The sequence below is a fragment of the Pieris rapae genome, chromosome 24, assembly GCF_905147795.1.
Source record: "Pieris rapae chromosome 24, ilPieRapa1.1, whole genome shotgun sequence".
In the NCBI taxonomy this organism is placed as follows: Eukaryota; Metazoa; Arthropoda; class Insecta; order Lepidoptera; family Pieridae; genus Pieris; species Pieris rapae.
The window spans coordinates 4,074,326-4,095,458 of record NC_059532.1 but is presented as its reverse complement, the minus strand read 5'-3'; the positions used below and the strand labels follow the sequence as shown (position 1 = coordinate 4,095,458).

General features: G+C 38.9%; 1 protein-coding gene across 1 annotated transcript; it reads left to right on the top strand.

The window, feature by feature from the left end:
- Positions 1 to 237: 237 nt before the first annotated feature.
- Positions 238 to 8,272, top strand: LOC110995873 (dnaJ homolog subfamily B member 12). Its single transcript, XM_022263260.2, has 6 exons — positions 238 to 679; positions 1,171 to 1,280; positions 2,607 to 2,781; positions 3,819 to 4,021; positions 4,383 to 4,470; positions 5,002 to 8,272. The coding sequence occupies exons 1-6, from the start codon at positions 352 to 354 to the stop codon at positions 5,148 to 5,150; spliced, it is 1,053 nt and encodes a 350-aa protein (XP_022118952.2). The 5' UTR covers positions 238 to 351; the 3' UTR covers positions 5,151 to 8,272.
- The last annotated feature ends 12,861 nt before the right edge of the window (positions 8,273 to 21,133 follow it).

Below are 21,133 nucleotides of genomic sequence, written 5' to 3'. Positions count from 1 at the left end.
GTAACAACAGCTAATATAGAAATATATTCAATACAATTTCATAATAAAATAATTTTTATCCTTAATTATTAATTTTTGGTTTCAAGGTTACAGAGAAATTTTTTTATGTCTATTATACATTTATTATTTTAATTTTGAGTTTTTTTAGTGTGATTGTGAAGCTGTCAATTTTTAACACAGCCAAAGCTTTAACTTTAGAAAATTAGTTTTCTATCTGTGTATTTTTCATTTCTGACGTAAATTAGAGGAAATAGTAATTAATCGTAACTATATGAAATCCCTACAATTTATTAATCCAAATACTTTTTTGCGTTGTTGGGAAATTAATATTTATTGTTGTTGACGTGGAAAATGACGATTGAAGGAAACAAGGATGAAGCTGAGCGCTGCATAGAAATTGCGCAAAGTGCCTTCACTGCTGGGAATTATGAGAAGGCCGAGCGTTTTTTAGTGAAGGCTGAACGTCTTTATCCTACACCAAGAGCTAAGGACCTCTTGACCGTGGTTAGAGCTGCAATACCCACCGGAACCTCGAAGCGAACGCCTCCCAGCAGCCCTGATGATCTTAGGCGACGTAAGCCTGCAGCACATCAACCTGAAAAGAGGGAATACACTGCTGAACAACTGGACGCTGTAAAAAGAATCAATACCAAATGCAAGGATTATTACGAAATTCTAAGTATGCACGAACGTCTTCTAAATATATTATAGTATTGTAGTGATGACCTTGATATAATTTACGCAGATATATTTTAAAGAGCTGTTTACTAATTATTAATATTAATTAGGTTGTTGACAGGTCTGGTTATTTGAACACTATTAGTGTTTTTTTAATTGAATATAATCAAACACTTTATATTATCCTTGATCTGCCCTAAATTAAGTCACTGTAAAAGCTATATTCAGGTACATATTTCTTAATAAATACAATTTAACTGAGTACCAAATATTAGTTGGTTAACCATGCCATACAAGAGATATACCATAGAACCTACCTATTACATATAGAACCTACCTAGTACATACAGAACCTACCTCAACATCTTTTATTTGTTTATCCCAAATATTAAACAAAGTACAATATATGTGATGAAAAAACAATATAAAAATAAATATTTTCTATTCTTGTTAATTTACTAAATAAACTTATGCTGTAGTTGTATTTTACAGGTGTAACAAAAGAAGCTACAGATTCTGACATCAAGAAAGCTTACAAGAAGTTGGCTCTCCAACTTCATCCAGATAAGAATCATGCACCAGGAGCCGCTGAGGCATTCAAGGTTTATACATATTCTGTTTATGCACAATGGATGTTGTGAGAGTATGTGCGGAAACTGAATCCACTAACTAAACCATCTAGTTATTGTTTGGAGCACAGTTATCCACTGCTTAAATTTTTTCTTATATTTATTTCCAAAATATTTAAAAAACCAAATGTTTAGCCATGAGAAGATAGGTTTCAATTTCAAATAGAGACATGCATTTCCCCTTGCAAACTGTTATTTATTGCATTTAAAAATACTCTGCTTAAGCCTTTAATTCTATTGAAAAGGCTTCATAATAATATTGTTTGATGTGTTATGTATTCAGTGTAGTACTAGTATTAGGAACTTTATAACTGTTAGAGGAATTAGCATATGTATTTGCTTTAAAATAATGCCTGATTAAGTTCTCATAAATATGAGTTGCCAAACACCAATGTTTGTTGTTTTATGTATTAATAAAATAAATTAGTTACAACATGAATAGACTATTTAGCAAGAGTATACAAATGTATTTAATTCTGCATTAAATCTTTAAAAAAATATAGCACTAGGATTAGGTAGAATATAGACTATTTATTTATTTATGACAACATATTGACAAGAGTGTTATAACATTGTTAATTCAACTAACGCTGACAATTTTCTTTTACGTGACAAACATTTAAAAATAATGTAATCTTTTCTTTGTAAATAATCAAGTATTGATTATTTACATTTTACATTTATCTGTATAAGGCTTTTTCAAGTCATTTTTTATAAAGAGTACTTTTAATAACACTTTGTTTTACATACTGGCAAATACCATATAGTTATTATTGTATTACATCAGTAATTAGATGGAAAGCTATTCCGGAGTGCAGCTTATAAACCTGGGGATGTACATTTGATCATAAGTGCAAATGACTGTGCACTTTCCTATGTGTGAATGAAACTCTCGCTCCTTAGACCTAATAATCAACATGCATGTGTAAGGCAAAACAATTTACCGATGTCTATTAATGCAGTGTAACCTCTTTATAACACCATTTGTTGTTTGTCTTACCCGCTCTACGCCCTTGACTTGCGAACTGGTTGTAAATGTAAATTTACAATTCATTTAATTTGTTTTTTTTTGACGTTCATAAGTGTTCATATTTACCTATATGAATAAAGATATTTTTGAGTTGTTATAAGATGCTCTCTATGTTGTTGTGTGGTTTAACTCTAAACGAGATTATATTATCCCTTACCTGTAGTTGCAACATTGTTGATTTTTGTTAGGTTCATATTTATCTACTGTATTACAAAAAAAAATGATGTATGATAATTATATCTTGACTAAAACCTTCAATATGTTTCCAGGCTATTGGAAATGCAGCAGGAGTACTAACAGACCCAGAGAAGCGAAAACAATATGATCTCCGTGGTGATGAAGCTCCAGTCCATACTCAACACACCCACCATCAATATTATGCGAGGGGCTTTGAATCTGATCTCACCGCTGAGGAGTTGTTTAACATGTTCTTTGGACATACTGGTATGGCATATCTATGTTTATCTTATATATTAAATTCTCGTGTCGCGGTGTTTGTGGTTAAACTCCTCCAAAATGACTTTCCTGAGTCTCATAAAATTTTGTGTGCATATTGGGTAGGTCTGAGAATCAGACAAAATCTATTTTTCAACCCCCTAAATGTTAAGGGCAATCCACCCCTTAATTTTTTTTTCAATTTTAGATAAAAAAAATAAAATAAAAGTAAATACATATAACCCTGAAATTTCAACCCTTTAAAATCAACCCCTATTTTACCATAGCGATTTTTATTTTTAATAATTTCTTTTTTTTCTCAATTAAAAAAAAAAGGAAATTGATGTTCAAATCAAATGTATTCGCTTTTATTGTTTATAACGCTTTCGATTATAAGTATATCCCCGAAATTATAGTAGATAATTATTTTTATTGACCTAAAGAAATACAATATAATAATAAAAAATAATATACATGGCAAAACAACGTTTGCCGGGTCAGATAGTTTTTTTTTTCTTTTTTATAGAACAGCAAACGGGCAGGAGGCTCACCTGATGTTAAGTGATACCGATGCCCATGGACACTCAATGCCAGAGGGCTCGCGAGTACGTTGCCGGCCTAATTGGTTCGGAAATACCTCAGTCGGCAGCAATAATACTTTATATTATTTACGACGACACAACATTGGTTATCAACAGTTCATCTAATATATAAAATTCTTGTGTCACGGGGTTAGTAACCGAACTCCTCCAAACGGCTCGACCGATTCTCATGAAATTTTGTGTGCGTATTGGGTAGGTCTGAGAATCGAACAACATCTATTTTTCATACCCCTAAATGTTAAGGGTGGGTCCACCCCTAAATTTTTTTATTTATTTTTTTACGATACACTTGCATGTATGTTTGTTCCCTAAATTTTCACCCCTCTACAATCATCCCTTATGTTTTTTTTTGTTAATTATAAAATTTAATTTTTTGGCATAAAAACATGGCAAAACAACGTTTTCCGGGTCAGCTAGTATTTATATAATTTTAAATGGTTTCAGCATTCTCGGCAGGCGGCCCAACAGTATACCGTCGCCGTCGTGAACCAGAACAAAGGGAGAACCATGCGGGCTTAGTTCAGCTCCTTCCAATAGTCGTTCTGGTCCTCCTCTCCATGATGTCAGGCTTCTTCATCAGCGAGCCGGTGTACAGTCTCACACCGAGCTCCAAGTATCCAGTTCCGAGGGAGACGGTTAATCTGAAGGTGAGATTAGATTTTTTTATTTTTATTTGTTTTGGTAAATTATAAAAATGCAAGAGCAGTGTTGGCCTAGTGGCTTCAGCGTGCGACTCTCATACCTGAGGTCGTAGGTTCGATCCGGGCTGTGCACCAATGGACTCTCTATGTGCGCATTTAACATTTGCTCGAACGGTGAAGGAAAACATCGTGAGCAAACTGACATGTCTTAGACCCAAAACGTCGATGTGTGTCAGGAACTGGAAGCTGATCACCTACTTACCTATTAGATTTAAAAATGATCATGAAACAGAATCTGAGGCCAAGAAGAAGGTCCCCATTACGAGAAATAAATAAATAAATATTTATATTTTTTCTTATTTTTCAGGTACCGTACTACGTCAAAGACAATTTCCATACAGACTACCAAGGATCGCTACGGAGGCTTGAAATGGCGATAGAAGAGGAATATATTGGTATGAATATTCTTTTCTAATAGAAATTTTTATTTTCGACTAATGGCTAGAGATGTAACCGATAGCAGTTTGGCCGGATACTGGATATTCAGCCAAATAGCCGAATATCCGGCGGGACTTAGTTAGACCGTTTCATATATCGCACACACGCACAGTTCAATCACTCAGGTTTAACTCAAGAAAAACTACTGACGATTAATAAAAAAGTTTACCCGAGCATCAGTTGGTGGAAGATACTAGGAGGAATTCTACTTATATACAATATGAGTGCTAATTAATTCATTTTTTTTCTATTGCATTTATTTACTATGGTGTGATAAAAAAATTACAGCCAAAACTAATTATATTTCTTAAGTGATACTAAGACTGAATGAAGCTAATAATTACTTAAAAATATATATTTTTATCCAGAACTAGGTAACAATTTAAACTGTGTGTACAGGACAACGTCTGTCGGGTCTAGTTTTGTGTCATAATCAATTATCAATTAATAACAATAACAAATTAAACGTTGAATTTTTTTTCCAACAGTGAACCTACGACACGCGTGTCAACGCGAGCGCAACTATCGGGACAGTCTGGCTTGGAAAGCGCGTAACTTTGGTGACAGCAGCCAGTATGCAGAGGCGCAGCGAATGCGTATGCCTAGTTGCGAAAAGTTGAATAAGTACCAGCGGTAGATTGCGCTGTGAGCAATCTGTTTTAAGTTATGCAAGTACCATTGGTTGAGAATAGGTGGCGCTATTCAAAATTTTTATTTTTACCAAACTTTTTTTTTTTAATAATTTTATGGCCTGGTAACGAGACCTTTAAGCCAAGTCTTATTTTCGGTCACTAACAAATGTCAAGTTTTTACAATAGACAATGCTGTGAGCATTCAGGCTCAAGTTGTGAAAGTACCATTGCTTGAGCATAGGTGGCACTATTCTAAATTTTTGTTTTACCAAACTTTTTTTTTTTAATAATTTTATGGCCTGGTAACGAGACCTTTAAGCTAAGTCTTATTTTCGGTCACTACCAAATGTCAAGTTTTAACAATAGACAATGCTGTGAGCATTCAGGCTTAAGTTGTGAAAGTACCATTGGTTGAGAATAGATGGCGCTATTCTAAATTTAATTTGATCCATTTACTGTCAGGTTTTAACGATAGATGACGCTGTATAAAATTAATAGCGAGTGTAATTAGTTGTTATGAATTTAAAGTTAATAATGAATGCAGCTTCAAGTAATTGTTATGAAGAAAATTATTGTTTATCAGTTAAACGTACGTTTATATTGTAAGCAGTTTGTATTTGATTTTTAAAGGTGTGTGTGCCGATATTAGCTGATATTTATAAATTATTTGAAACGATTTTATAAGCAACGATATGTGGCTATTTGTAATAATGAGGAATTAAAAATTATTAAAAATAATAGTACCAAAGGTTGACGGTTGTCAAGTTATAAGATGGCGTTGTAGATATTAGGAAGTTTGTTGGAAATTATTTTAGTATCATATAAGAAATAGTTTTTTCTATATGTTGCAACATACTTGAACATATATAGTCAATAGTCCTGAGTATAGATAAAATTGTCAAACTTTATATAGAAAAATGTATTCACAGTACTCAAAGATATATTTACTAGGCTCAAGCTGAGGTTCAAGTCTCACAGGAGACGATCCCTTGCGATAGTCATGGGAAAACGCCCATTTAGGCCGAGTTATGCTCGTCAATACAGCCTGAGCCGAGCTGTAAAGGCCCTTAAGGCCAGCAGCGAAATTTTTAAATTTAGACGATAGATGGCGCTGATAACAATTTTTCCCGAAACAATTTCTAATACAAGTAGCCATTTTAAAAAATTATAGACATTTATTTTACTGTATATTAATGGAAATATCGTTTATTGATTAAGTAAGATGGCGATAGAAATGTTCATAAACTTATTGTGTATTTATTTATAATAAAATATTGGGGCCCTAGATATATAAAAATTGCCTTTTAAAAGAATTTTAGCTTAGCGCCAATAAAACATTAAATCATACAGTAAATATACATTTTAGTATCAGAAACATGAGCTCTGACATATTTAGAGCATCCCCCTTCGAGCTTCATCATCAGATTATCTTGGTGGTCCTAATGTATGTACATGATCCAAATAGGTCATAATGTCTGAAAGTTATAGCTAAGAGCGATCACATCTTAATAAAAATCGTCAAATTACCACAGACACACGTCAAACTTTGACACTGCGTCAGCGGTTTATTAACGCGAGCTGTCAGCTGTCATTATTTTGATGTGTCATGACAGATTAGTAAAGTGTAAAGGTGGACAGAGGGAATACTTATTTGTATCGCCTGTAATTTTATTTTGCCTTAATATGATTTTTAACTTAGCCCAACTTTTTTATACCAACACGTGAAACATTTTGCTATGCATAGACTGCGAGATAAAAAAGAATGCAATTTTTCCCTCCATAAAAGCCTTCCTTAATCAAGGAATAGTTAAAAACATTGCGTCTTCGGGTTTTGCGATTCATTTTTGTTTTTATAGATTATATAATAAACTCTTTGCATTTAATTTATATGACAGATTGTGTCATAATTCAAATTTAACCGATTTGGTGGACCTGTCTAAATACAGTGTAATCTCTATAACTCGAATCACTATTAGTCGAAATCCTTAGTAAATCGAAAAATTGTTATTTCCCTTGCGCTAAACCTCGAATCTCGAATTATATAGACTTTAACTCGAACAAAATCTTATTTCTCTACAAAGTATTGATGATACAAATTTATTCTCTATAACTCTAATTTCGAAAGGTAATTCCGTTCGTCGTAGTAGTACAGTTTACTTAATTAATATGTAATTCGTTTTAATCTCATTAATCTTAAGTTATACTTCTTTGGCGTAACAATATAAAAAAAAATCTACGTTTGTAGATAAAACGACACTTACAATAGAAAAATACACCATAATTTTTCCTTAATGCGCCAAAAGATAACTTCAAAAATAGATATGTACTACAAAACTGATCAAATTAAACTCAACAAATCGACAACACATACGCTAATTAGCTTTAGAAATCGCGCCTCTGTATAGACGAAATTTCAGCATTTAAATCATATGTATGTATGTATAGTTGAAAACTCGTTGACTCGCATAACTTTGCATTTCCTTTGATATTCGACTTATATAGATTTCACTGTGTCAGAAATATAATTGAGGTATGACTAAAATATTGAGTATCGCTATATATATATATATAGACTAGGTTTGTATTTAAGTTTATATATCTGATTAGCGGGCCCAACAGATGTGCAGTATGCATTTAATTACAAAAATATCTGATTGCTAATCATCATGAATTTAATGCGGATTCATTAAACGCAAAGAAGTATAAAAAATTATCTTCTCGATATGACTTTGTTTCCAAGTAATTTGTGGACCAACTTTCGAAAAAAAGTGGAAACACTATGCCTTAGACCCGATTAACAGCGTGTGTTGTGAATTAACGCTGATAAAAATCTGAGGCCTAGTCCTCAATTATTGTAACGCCACTTTTTATTCGTTTACGAAAGTCACCTTTGTTTAAGTTAAAAATCATTACTTTTCTGATCTGGTCATATAAAGCGCTGAGACTCGATTCTGTATCGTCCGTTAACGCCCAAACCCAATAACCTTTCTCAATCCATCGTTGACCATCTGACAGACATGTTACATCCAAATATTAAAAGTGTTATAACTTACACCAGTTTTTTAAATAATTAAACAGCTATTTGATATGTTTTAAACATAGACATGTATATTTTAATATTATTTGTACGGTTTTATTTGGTTTATATTGATTATCAAATATAAGTGTAAAGAGCGAAGTCATTGCATTCAATCCGTCGCCAAAAATGGATTGTCTTCGTAGGGTTTGGTAATTGGGATGCGGATAGGAGATCGATCGACTGTCACAGTCTGATTGTGAATTGATTGGGTTCGGGCGTTAATCACTAAGTTGTGCTGTTAATAATAATAATAATTTATTTATTATGTTATCATGGTTTATGGTATGTTAAGTATTTGTTGAATAAAGTTTACCCACTGTATTTGTTTTTTTATTTATAGTTTATCAAATCGTCTTGAGTTCGATAACTGGGGAAACAATATGCTAGGGCGAATATTTAAGTATATGATTTGATATTTAGTATTGTTAGGAATTCGTTCAGATCAGTTTCTAAATGATTTAAGTTTTACGTTACTGCCATTTTGAGGGAAAGGTTTGTATACAAAAATCTAATATGAATTCCGATACGAAAAAAAAAATTTTTTTCTAAGCAGAATAACCAATGATCAAAGAGGCATCGAGCAAATGATATTTTCACACATCAAGGATTATTTATAATCTTCTGCGGAAGGTGTCAATCCATCTACAACAAATTTTTAATATTTATTTAATTATACTAGGTAAATATTTACAAATTCATAACTTGAAAAGTCAGTGTTCAAGATAATGCCTTTTTGATTATTTCATCTTTACAAAGTTTCTCAACATCAGTCATAAGGCCCTATCCCACCACTAATTGCCTTGTCAGTGTGGACTGTGGTCCGCGGGGAGGATAGCTGGAGTATTGGTGCACCGGCCTTTAATAATAATTAGTTATTATTAATAATATTTTTTTTTTCTGAAATGGACTTGACTTGGCATGCGTTAAGTATATCGTGTAACTTTCAAAATCATGTCCTATATAGGTAGGTACATTTTTGTCATAAAATGAATTCGAAGTGTCAAAAATTGGCAATGTTTGGAAAATTTTCTATCAGGCGAAGTTATTTGTATAGTGTATCAATCTATCAAAATGGATACATAAACTACTCAACTCCACCATATATTTTTTCCATTTTCCCTACTTCATGAAACGATGACGAAAAATGGAAAGAAAAAATGTACTTTGGAGTTTTGCGATCATAATATCGGTCTTTAATAGAAAACGAAGCGCTAAGATGGAGGCTGACTATTCTTCTGCTGAGGTTCGCAAGGTTTCAAGCCATCTACAACAAATACTTCATATATATATATATTTTTAATTCAATAAAATATTTACAAATTTATTGAAAAGTCAGTGTTTAGGATGGTGCTTTTTCAAAACATTAAAGTCAGAAGCAAATGTCAAAGTCAAATCATTTATACCAATTAGACCACCTAAAATTGCACCTTCGCTAAACAATTTTTTTTTATTTTGCAAAATAATATAATATAATCAAATTATGTTACATTAGAAAACCGCTGTGGTTTGTATTAATGTAACCATAGCAGTCTTATTTAGGAGCGGACAAATGCATATAAAAGTAGTTTTTTTTAATTTAGAGTTTCTGTTTAGCGTTAGGCTATGTAACATCTGTTCGGGTAGACTATTTTATTGCCTACTTCTGAAACAGCTCGAAACACACTCCCTGATGTTTTCAGTAGTGAAGAAGAGTCCAATAATTAGATAATTATTAATCATACACACACACCTCTCTTCTGTGAGTGTATGATTAATATTATTATCTGAAAGAAAAGCAACACTTCACTAGGCCTAATCACTTAAGTCATGTCTAAGGTGTAATTAGTAAATAATACGTATCACATAAGTCACTCAAAGTCCGCTTTTATCTTATTTTTTTATAGTTTTTTATGTTCATCTAATGTATTTCTTGTTTAACAATGAAAGTGTAATAAATAAATTATTAAATTCCAAATACATTGATTTCTATTATGTTTTTTGTTGTTCCTGTAAAAACTCAAGTGAAAATGAATTATGACTTGTGTACTTTAGTCTGCCGACCCTCCATTTTTTAGCCGACATATTTGTTGTATGCTCTCGATGTACAGAACCGAACTCGAGTCTGTACGTCATGTTTCACTCGTTTTTTGAAGTGAAACTTCTTTAGAATCGTTGTGATTTTAAACCGGATGCAACGAAAAAGCGACAGTAAAAAGAGACAGAAACATTAATTCATATGATTTAACGTGGGAGAAAATGAGATAGATAAACTTCTTTCGAATCGTCGTGATTTCAAACCGGATGCAGCGGTAAAGAGAGACAGAAACATCAATTCATCATATGATTTAACGTGGGAGAAAATGAGATAGCAGGCATTATACAGCCTCTCTTTACTGCCGCTTTTTCATTTGATCGAATTTCAAACTTTCGATGTTTTAGTTTTTCCCAAATTAAAAATTTATATTAAACTTATAAATTAAAATTTATTATTAAAATATACTGTTTTAAAAGAACACACACATTTAGATAATGGAAAATGATTAATTTATATATTATTAATAATAAAAAAAATGTTTTTGAAGGTTTCACTTCTACCATGTGTGAATTGCACAAATGTTTTTTTTATGTAATCTCGAAAAAGTGCTCGATTAGACGACATTTATTTACTTTTTCTGTTATTGGCAGTATTTAAGTATTATTAATTTGATATATATGTTTTAAGTATTGTAGAATTGTTTGATGATTTGCTTTTTTTTAAAAAGAGTACCGAAAGTTTTTACGCCGGCTTTTCCTCTCGGCCAACACGCTCTGTCTTCTTTGCTGATGAGAAGGAATGCCAAGAGGCTCGAATTTAATGACGTGGAATAAGTGATACAATGATGATCTTATGTTCCAAAATAAACGCACTTTTCTTTTCTTTCTTTTTTATTTTATTTTGCAGTGTTTAAATATTTCTCTTTTTTCATATTTATGCATTTTTAGGTTATATATACCTACAAGCTAAACAGTATTGATTTTCCGTTGTTTAAAAGGAAGACGTACCGAAATAGACACAAAACTGTGTTCCCCAGTGTCCTAAAATTCCAATTTAAATACAGTACTCGACGTCAGACATTGTTTATAAACATTTTATAAATAGCTTTCAAAAACAGTCCAATTTTATCACAAGCGTGCTTCAATTGTTTACTGATTATAAGATAATACAGACGTTGTTAAAATTTAGTGTAAATAAACTTTTTGGATTATACATTGTGATGACTTTTAAGCTAACTTACTTTTTCTAAATAAATACATTTAAAAAGCGCTGTTTTAAATTAAATACTTGTTTTACCTAAATTAAACTAATGACCCATTTTACCATACTTTTTTAACACTTATTAGCCACACATTGTCTTGCTTGAATGCTTTATGGACTATTATTTTTGAGATTTACAAGGAGGGGAGGGGATTTAATGCAGTCAATCTGCTTCCGTAAAACATGAACCCAGATGGGCAGTCCATTGGTGCACATCCAGGGATAAACCTACGGCCAAGACTTGAAGCATAAATTCAGCCTTAAAATATTTAATAAACAATTTCGATAGGATATTTGATAGGAATATAACAAACATGCCATTAATAACGTATGGCAACATTCCAAGAATGAAATTGAAACATTCTGGTAACTAATTGCGTTTTGTATAAGAGGAAGTGGCGAATTTGTATAGAAAATCTAGTACAGATAAGAATGATGATGATGATGATGCAGCCGTGGCTTTGGCAGATAACAGGGAACAAAGGTGTATAAAATTCCATCTCAAATTTATCATAAAATAAAACTTATTTTTTTATATTTGATTCATAATAATATCAAAACTAGCGTTGCTCATGCCAGACAGTTAGTATGGTTCCAACCCACTGCCGGACATCCTTAAACTATTCTAATTTATAATTATACTTACGTTATATTATAAAACCTAAATTTTATATATATTTTGGGGGCCTATTAGCACAGACACATTCTGTCATCTTGCCAGACGCATTCAAATCGATCAACAACATTTTTGTTGTAGATCGATCTAATTGTACACCACTTTCTTGGCAAATGGAAGATTTATTAATATTATTAAAGTAATATTTAGTTATTTATTTGCAGCATTTTTTATATAGAACCGGGGTCAAACGGGCAGGAGGCTCACCTGATGTTACCTAAGTGATTTGGACACTCAATGCCATAAGGCTCGCGACTGCGTTGTCGGCCTTTTAAGAATTGGTACGCTCTTTTCTTGAAGGACCCTAAGTCAACATTATTATTGGTTCGGAAATACTTCAGCTTGTCCTTCGATAAAGGAATTCTCTTTTCTAGCCAATTCCACATTGGACCCGCTTTCATGTCGACCATTCATCTGCTCCACTGCTCCGTTACAATAAGTAATAATAATAATTATAATTACTTATATTTATTTCAGCAACTGTCAAAAGTCTCAACGAAGTTATAAAACCGTAATTTTTCCCCTAATTTACTGTTATTTTATAACATAAATATAATCATAAACATATAAGTACATATTTATAACTTTATAACATCGCTGTATTCCCAATAACAAATGTTTGAAAGATTAATTGTAAAAGATTTAAGCGAAGATCTGCAATAGACATATGTACTTTGCCAAATTAAAAAAAAACATATTTATTCTAAATGAAAATCATGCAGAACGACTATTTTATGTTAAAGTTCCACTCTTATAATATTTTAAAAGTGCGTCGATATTAACCTTAGTAAAATCTATCCATAGAACGACGCGGACTGTCTTTCGGCACAGACTATAAAAATCTATTTTTAAATGTCAGTGTTATTTTAAAGTCATAATTTCGGAATCAAAGTTATACATTTTGCAATATTTATATAAAGATTACTCATGCCGCACTTGAAATGAATAGCTAATGTGTCCAATTGAAAATAAACAGATGTAGGTAATGCAAATTAATGTAAAGTCTATTGAAAATGATTATTTTTCTCCCACCTCTGTGTTGTTTGTAAAATTAACGTTTAAAAACATCGCAAGGAAGCGGCTGTCATTTTTCATGTTTATAGTACTGTATTTTTTTATAAATTGTTTTTGGAAATCAGATTTAAGTACAAATTACATACTAATAAAATGATGAAATATGAATAATATTTTTCGATCTTACCGACGGAATAATAAAAAAATATGAACTATTTATTTAAAAAATAGTACATTTCATTACAAGTGCGGAAAGCCTGTCATTGCAACGAGTTCCGACGAATGTCTACCCGAGCCGAGGCGCAGCCGAAGGTGAGGGTTGACAGTCGGGACAAGTTGCTATGACGGTACCGCACGTGTACTGAACGACTATTTTTAATACAGTTGCGAAAAAATTAAGCAATTTAATTAAACTATTTGCTTTTTTTCTCTTCTCTCTACGGAATAAATTCGTTGCACGTAGATATTTAGCGACTTATATGTTTCCGGTAAATTGTTCTCCGAAGCATTTTGTGCAATTATACTGCGTTCGGGTGGTATTCATTCAAATAAAATATCGTCGAAATTACTCATTTTGTGCAACAAATAACTCAACTCGAAAGAACATTATTGGAAAATGGCGCCAACCGCAAAGAATATGAGCAAAGCTTGTTTTTTCTTTTCTTCACCCATTCTGGGTAGGCAAAGGGAACTTGGCCCATAGAGCCAATTCTTCAGTAGATTATTTTTATTGAAAGAAAATCAAATCTAATTCAATGAATCCAATCATTAAATCTGATATTGAAACAAATATAGCTTCTTTTTAAAATATTTGCATGAATCATAAAAACTTCTGTGATTTTTTTTAGTAAAAACTTCATGGTTAGTTTTTTCTTTTTAATATTTTTTTTATTGATATGAAATAAAATAAACCTAACCTAACTTATTGAATCCAATTATTAGTAAACTTTTTAAAAATACGTATTTGCATATATTATAAAATTCTTTTTAATATTTTTTTAATTGATATGAAATGAAAAGAAACCTAACCGAACTTATTGAATCCAATTATTAAAATATTTAGAAATCATATATCATAAAAACTTCTATGAATCTTTTTAATAAAACCTTCGTGGTTGGTTTTTTCTTTTTAATACACATTGTTTTGACAGTTGGCAAAGAAAACGCACGAGTGTGTAATAGCCCACTTTCCGAACGCTATACCTCCCTGCAATATGCCGTTTTTTTAACAACTGTATTAAAAAATCAATAGTGTGATAAAACACGAATAAAATGACATTTTATAGAAATGATTCCTACCTAGATCGATTTATCGATCACCCGAAACCCCCCGTATACCCAACGTATAGAAACCCAACGATTTATTTTAGTTAGAATTTTACTAAATTTCATGAAAATCGTTGGATCCGATTCCGAATTCCGATTATATATTAGAAGAAACATATAAGATAAGTATTTTAAAAACTTAACATTTTCTCCATCGGATTTCGACAGACAAAATCGTCTATGACGCCCGATTTACGTTTATAAAAATACACATTAACCAGGTTTATTGCAGTGACGTTATCGATTTTCAATAAAAATTAACCATAAATTATAGAGGATTAGAGACCCATAAGAATTTATTAATGTTCAATGGAATTAGGCCGGAAAACTGAAAGACATTTAAAAAGGAATCTTTGTTTAATAATTGTTAATCAATTTACGTTGTAAGGCAACACAGACTGATACTTTAGTAGCTGAATAAATAAATCAGCGTTTACTTTAACAGAATTTTTTTAAAATGCCGATTTTGTTTTATTCATAATAAAATTAATGTAATCGTTATAACATACATCTGTCTTCTTTCGTGAAAGCGTAAATACCATCAAAGACTGATCGAGAGTTCTGACCACCCTAGGCTATTTATCGGGATGCGCCCTCTTATTATTGTTTCTAAAAAAATCCAATTCTATGTAAATTAGCGAGAGCGCTGTAAGTTTTTGCTGGCGGAGCGTGGAGTGTAAGTAACTTTTAGCTCTTTTTAGTGCTGAAAAAGACCTTTGCAGCTGCAGTTTGTAACACACATCTATTTATCTGTTAGTTTGTAGTTTGTTTGATTGTTTGTTAGTTTACAGATTTTTTGTACCGCCGATTCTTCATCTAATTTGGATACTAAAATCTCTCTTCTGCTTGTTGATCCAGTTCACAGATCATTTAGTGAATTGTCTCTAGTTGAAATACGCAGGGGATGATGTATAGGATCACGCGAAACCAATAGAAGAATAGGATTCACATAGTGAATGATTTTGTATTGTATTCTAGGGTTGGGTTTTGTACTCATAACTTTGCTTTCACGGAAACTAAGGCAAAGAGATCTCTCTGATTACGATATACAAGAACTGCTGAAGAAATTGGACCAACAATGCCATCAGGCAATGCGACTTGGAGCAGAGATTGGCATAACATTATCAAGTACTTTCTGGACTTATACACGCAAATCAGCTGGAAAAAAACCCATTAATAAAACGGAACCCGCGACTCCCTAATAATGTTTGAATCAACTAATTTTATAGCGCCAACAAAGAAATATCGATAGAACCACACAGTCATTTCGGAATTTTATGGCGGCCATTTTAGATTTTACGATATTCGCTATTTTTATTGAAACAAGCTGGATTAAAAATACAATTTGACTAACATCGACAAAATTATAATCTGCGATAACAAATGTACCTCATTGAAATCTGGGTACTGCAGTGAAGTCTTATTTAGATCCAATTCAAAGAGTTCAGAATAGATTAATAAAAAAATTGTTTACTTAACTATAAATTACCGAAACCAACTAAAAAGATATACGAAGAAACAAAAATTATGAATATAAAACAAGCGTACATGTACTACACTTGTATTCTACGACGTAAATATTACATAAGGAAATTCATTTCAATATAACATTTGTAACAAAACAACTGACACGAAAGATTATATCTATATTAATATTATAAAGAGGAAAGGTTTGATTTTTTGTTTGTTTGTATGAATTGAATAGGCTCCGAAACTACTTGGCAGATTTGAAAAATTCTTTCACTGTTGGAAAGCTACATCATTCCTGAGTGACATAGGCTATATTTCATTTTCAAAAAAAATAGGCATCCTTACTAAAATTACGATAACTATTGCTGTCTTCCGCGCGGCACCCGTGGGTGGCGCCGGGAGCTCCGTTACGCCCGTGGGCTTGCGGGGGGTATCAGTTTCGCGCCCCGCTCAAGGGCGGGGTGGTCGTTGTGGCGGGCCTGGAGCGGCCCTGGGTCTTTTAGTTGCTATGTAGCGTGTTGGCTGCAATGTTGTTGTGTGTCAGCGGGGTGGAGAATGCGTAGGGACTTCTTCAGTCATCAGAGTCCTCCGCGCGTACTAGCTCGCGCGGGAAGGATCGGCGGTGGTCGGGAGGCCTGGTGTGGAGCGGGACGAGATTCTGGAGGTACTGGAAGCCGGAGGCGTCCGCACGCTCGAACATGCGTCTCGCCAGCGCGCTGATAAAGTCATCCAGGCTCTCCTGTTTGAGGTCTCGTTGAATGGTGGAATTCCTTACGTAGCGCGGCGCGTCGACTATACGCCGCAGTGTGGTACTCTGCACGGCCCGCAACCGACGTCGGTGCGTCTCGGCCGCAAGCGCATACCACGCGGGCGCCGCGTACGTAAGGTGCGGTCTGAGGTATTGCTTGTAGAGCGCCAGTTTGCGCTTTATAGGCAGCGATGACTGCAGCACAGGGCGTAGTTTCACGGCAACCGCCTTTGCGCGGCCCGTGGCTGCAGCGATGTGGTGGCGCATTGTGAGGCCTCGGTCCAATGTGACGCCTAGGTAGGTTGCTTTGGGGCGCCACTGAATCTCGACCCCTTGTAGCTGGAGCGGTGGCGGGAGATGTCGCCGGCCAAAGACTATGGCCTGGGTCTTGGCGGCATTTGCGGTCAGGCGCCGCTCAGCAAACCAGGCGGGAAGGGCATCCAGCGACCTCTGCAGCTTGACGCCTGCGTAGCGCGCGTTGAATGCCGTTGCGATGTAGGCGGTGTCGTCCGCAAACAATGACACCGCACACCCCGCTGCGACTGGAACATCATCGGTATAAATAGAGTAGAGGCTCGGTGACAAGCAGCTGCCCTGGGGGACACCCGCGGTGATCGGCCGGCAGCTCGACTTCACCCCCTCGACGGAGACGTGGAACCGCCGGTCGAGAAGGAAGGAGCGGATGATTGCCACCACGCGCCGCGGGATGTCGGAAGCGAGGAGCCTGTGCACAAGTCCCGCGTGCCAGACCCGGTCAAAGGCTTTCTCCATGTCGAGAAATACTGCAGCCGCCGCCTCTTTCTTATTAAGAGCGGCGGTGATGTCGTGCAGCACTCTCGACAGCTGGAGGGTGGTGGAATGTTCACTTCGGAATCCAAACTGTTCGGGCCTCGGAGTAAAGTGTCGCCTGATTGTCGGCAGCAACATGGCCTCGAAAAGCTTGGATTGCGTGGCGAGTAATGAGATAGGGCGATAACTCGCCGGGTCGAAGACGCTTTTGCCCTTCTTGGGCAACATGATAACTTTTGCCTCCTTCCAGGCTTCGGGGAAGTGTGCGATCCGGAGGATCGCATTGAAGAGACGCATAAGCGTCACCACCGCACGGTGGGGCAGGTGACGCAGTGCTGCGTTTGTGATACCGTCTGGGCCGGGGGCCTTCCTGAGCTTGAGCCGCGCTGCTTGTTTCTTGACGGCGCTCGGCGAGAAGAACAGCACCTCTTCGTCTGCCGGTGGAGGGGCGCCCAGCTGCTCGGCGACGGCGGTCTCGACCTCTAGCGCCCGGGCTGGGTCCTCCGCAGGGTTAGGGGAGAACTGGTGTTGAAGGTGGTCCGCGAACAGCTCGGCGCGGCCCTCGGCGTCGTAGCGCAGTGTGCCGTCCGGGTGTCGCAAGGGGCGGATGGGGTCGGCTGTGCCACTGAGGCGCCTGCAAAGGCGGTGCAGCCGTACCCAATCCGTGCTGGCCTCATCAAGGCCGCGGTCCCACGACTCGGAGGCGTGGTCGTTAAGTGCAGCCTTGACCCGATCGGCGAAGGCGTGCAGTTCTGCACGCATGCGCGGACAGCGGGTCTGTTGCCAGCGTCGACGTAGGGCGCGTTTGCGGCGAATGAGCGCCAGCAAACGGGGCGGCAACTGTTTGTACGTGGCTGGTAGAGGACGCTCGGTGGTAGCTGCGTCCAATGCACTCTGTAACAGTGTGGTAAAGGATGCAGCAAGTTCGTTAATAGCCGCTGGGGTGACGGGTGGGCGCGGCTGGGGTGCGTCATTTAGGGCTCGCTCGAAGACCCTCCAGTCAATGCACTTCCGGCGAAGCGGTGTATGAAGCATCATGTTCGGTGAGGAGTTCACCAGAGTGACAACCACGGGAAGGTGATCGGACCGGAACTCGTCGACGATCACATCCTGCGTCATCTGGCACGTCAGTCCCTGGTGGACCACGATGTCAATGGTGTCCTCTCTGTGGCTGGCTTGATCGGGGTAGTGTGTCGGCACGTCTGGGCCGGACACTGAAAAGTCCAGCGTCTCGGCGTCGTGCAGCAGGCGCCTACCCCTCGGGTTTGAAGTTCTCGAGTTCCACGCCGGGTGCTTCGCGTTCCAATCCCCAGCTATGACGCAGGGATGGGCGGCAGCAAGGAGCTCTTGGAGATCTGTTGTGGTGTACCGATTGTTGGGTGGCGCGTAGACCGCGAAGAATCCAGTGGGGCGACCTGCGAGTTGTAGCTCCACGCCGAGGGCATCGCATTCGGTTACCGCCACATCTGGCAGCAATCTGTGTGGTATCCGGCGTCTCACCATGACCGCCAGGCCACGGTAGGCGTAACCACGGGCGTCGACACGGTGCTGGCGGTAGACTTCGTAACCCGGCATGCGGAGTCTAGCTGTGGCGGCTAGGTGCGTCTCGCTGACTAGGGCGATGTCGATGTCCTGTGAGCTAAGTACATGTTTTAGATATGTGACCTTACCCGCGAGGCCACGCGCATTCCAGTGTAGGAGCCGGTGGCCCCCCATCATCGTCGACTGCGACCTCGGGTTGGGCCCTTGAAGGCCGATGCCGCTCTCCTGAAGAGCGCGGCTGGGTTGTCCCCGGCTTGTACAGCCTGGAGGATATTGGCGATCGCCGACAGCGCCTCCTCCATTTGTGGCCGGCGCGCGCGGGACCTGGTGCGCGAGCGCGAAGATGGTGCTGTGCGAGGTGGTGCAGTGGCAGCGCGTTCATGTGCTGGTGTGGGTGTATTGGCTGCGGTGGCAGCGCGGTTGGCGACGTCGGTGGTGACTGCATGGAGCGCGGCAGCGCGGCTTGCCTCCTGAGCGGCAAGCGAGGGTGGAGCACGACCTCGTCTGCGGCCACCACGTCTTGTGCGGTGCCGCACGGTGATGAAGTCGTCCGCTTCGCCTGTAGGGGCGACGCCAGACGTCGAGGGAGCGGCCGCTGATGTCGCACCCGTGGTCTGCTGAGAAGTTTCTTTTTGTGGTTGCTCGTGGCGTTGGCGCAAGGAGCGAGAGGGCGCAGTTCGGGCAAATGTGCCCGCGCGCCGGTTTTGTTCCTCCTCCTTGCGGACCGGGCAAGACGAATGACAGGCGGGGTGTGGGCCCCCGCAGTTGGCGCAAGTCGCCGGCACGTCCCTCGGTCTCGTGCAGTCCGCCGCGCGATGCTCCCCTGCGCATCGAACGCACGCCATTCGTCGATGACAATTAACCGAAGAGTGCCTAAACGATTGGCAACGATGACACTGTGCAGGGCCCTGCTTCCCGCGCCAGGCTTCAATCGTTACTCCTGTCATGTACAGCAGCTCGGTTATGCTGTAAATGGCAGGGGTGATGTCAGGTGTTCGCCGCAGGACGGCGAGAAAAATGCACCCTGGTCGACCTTTTCTGGCACGAATTGGGCGTATGTACTCAGGCTCGTATCCAAGGGCTCGTAGCGCCTGGGCCAGTTCCTCGGGGTCGGTGGTGACTGGTATTCCCCGGATCGCCACCTTGAGGTCCTGCTCCGCTGGAAGAGAGTATGAGAACCAAGAGACCCGGCGGTCCTCCTTCTCCAGGTCTGTGAGGTAGCGCTGGACCACCCGGTACTCGTCAGCTGTTTCGGGAGATATACGGTAGCCCTTACCGTATGCCCTGGTGTTGGCGGAACGTCCAAGCAGTTGGCTGATCCTCCCCAAATGATGTACATAATTGGGGAGGAACTCGATCACAATGGGCGGATATGATGGCTTCTTCGGGGCCACAGGGGCCCTGGGAGGCTGTGCGTGGACCGTAGGTGCGGTCACCATCGCTGCGTATGAGGAGGGCGCCACCAGCGCAGGGGCGGCGTCGTCGTCAGCAGGAGCAACGGGAGCAGCAGGTCCAGGTGAGGCACCGGTGGCACCAGGGGGTGCGTTGGCGTTCCCCGCCCTGCCAGCCAAAGGAGCGGCGGGTGGCGGAACAGTTATAGGTGGCGGCTGGACTGGAGGTCCCAGGTCAAGGCGGCGACCTGGCGCCAGCCGAGGGTCCCCAGTGGAACCTGGAGTAGCTGCTGTGGGTGCCACCGCACATGGGCGCTTTGCCACAGACTCACCTTCCGAGCCGGGGTCAACGGCTGAAAACGGGCGGCGTACAGGGGTGGCAGGGGTGCGCGCTGGGAAGCGACACTCGTCGCGGATCAGCGCCAACTCCCGCTGCTCGGCTTCGGTGAGCGGCGACTCTAATATGCCGCTGTTGCGTAGCGCTTCTTCACGCGATTTTGCGTACCGGGCCATAGCGCGCAGCATCCCGCGCGACGCGAACGAGCATGCGGCTGACTGAGCCAAAAAGATCAAGTCTGACTCGAATGCCGTCCGCGGCGAAGACGCGGCACTAGTACCCGGGTCGCGATCGAGCATTCGCAACAGCTCGTCAATACCAGAACACTCACTATTTGTTACG

Coding starts and splice junctions, on each gene's coding strand:
- LOC110995873 (XM_022263260.2), top strand. CDS start 352: ATGACGATTGAAGGAAACAAGGATGAAGCTGAGCGCTGCATAGAAATT. Junction 680..1,170: donor GGATTATTACGAAATTCTAA/GTATGCACGAAC, acceptor TGTATTTTACAG/GTGTAACAAAAGAAGCTACA. Junction 2,782..3,818: donor CATGTTCTTTGGACATACTG/GTATGGCATATC, acceptor AAATGGTTTCAG/CATTCTCGGCAGGCGGCCCA.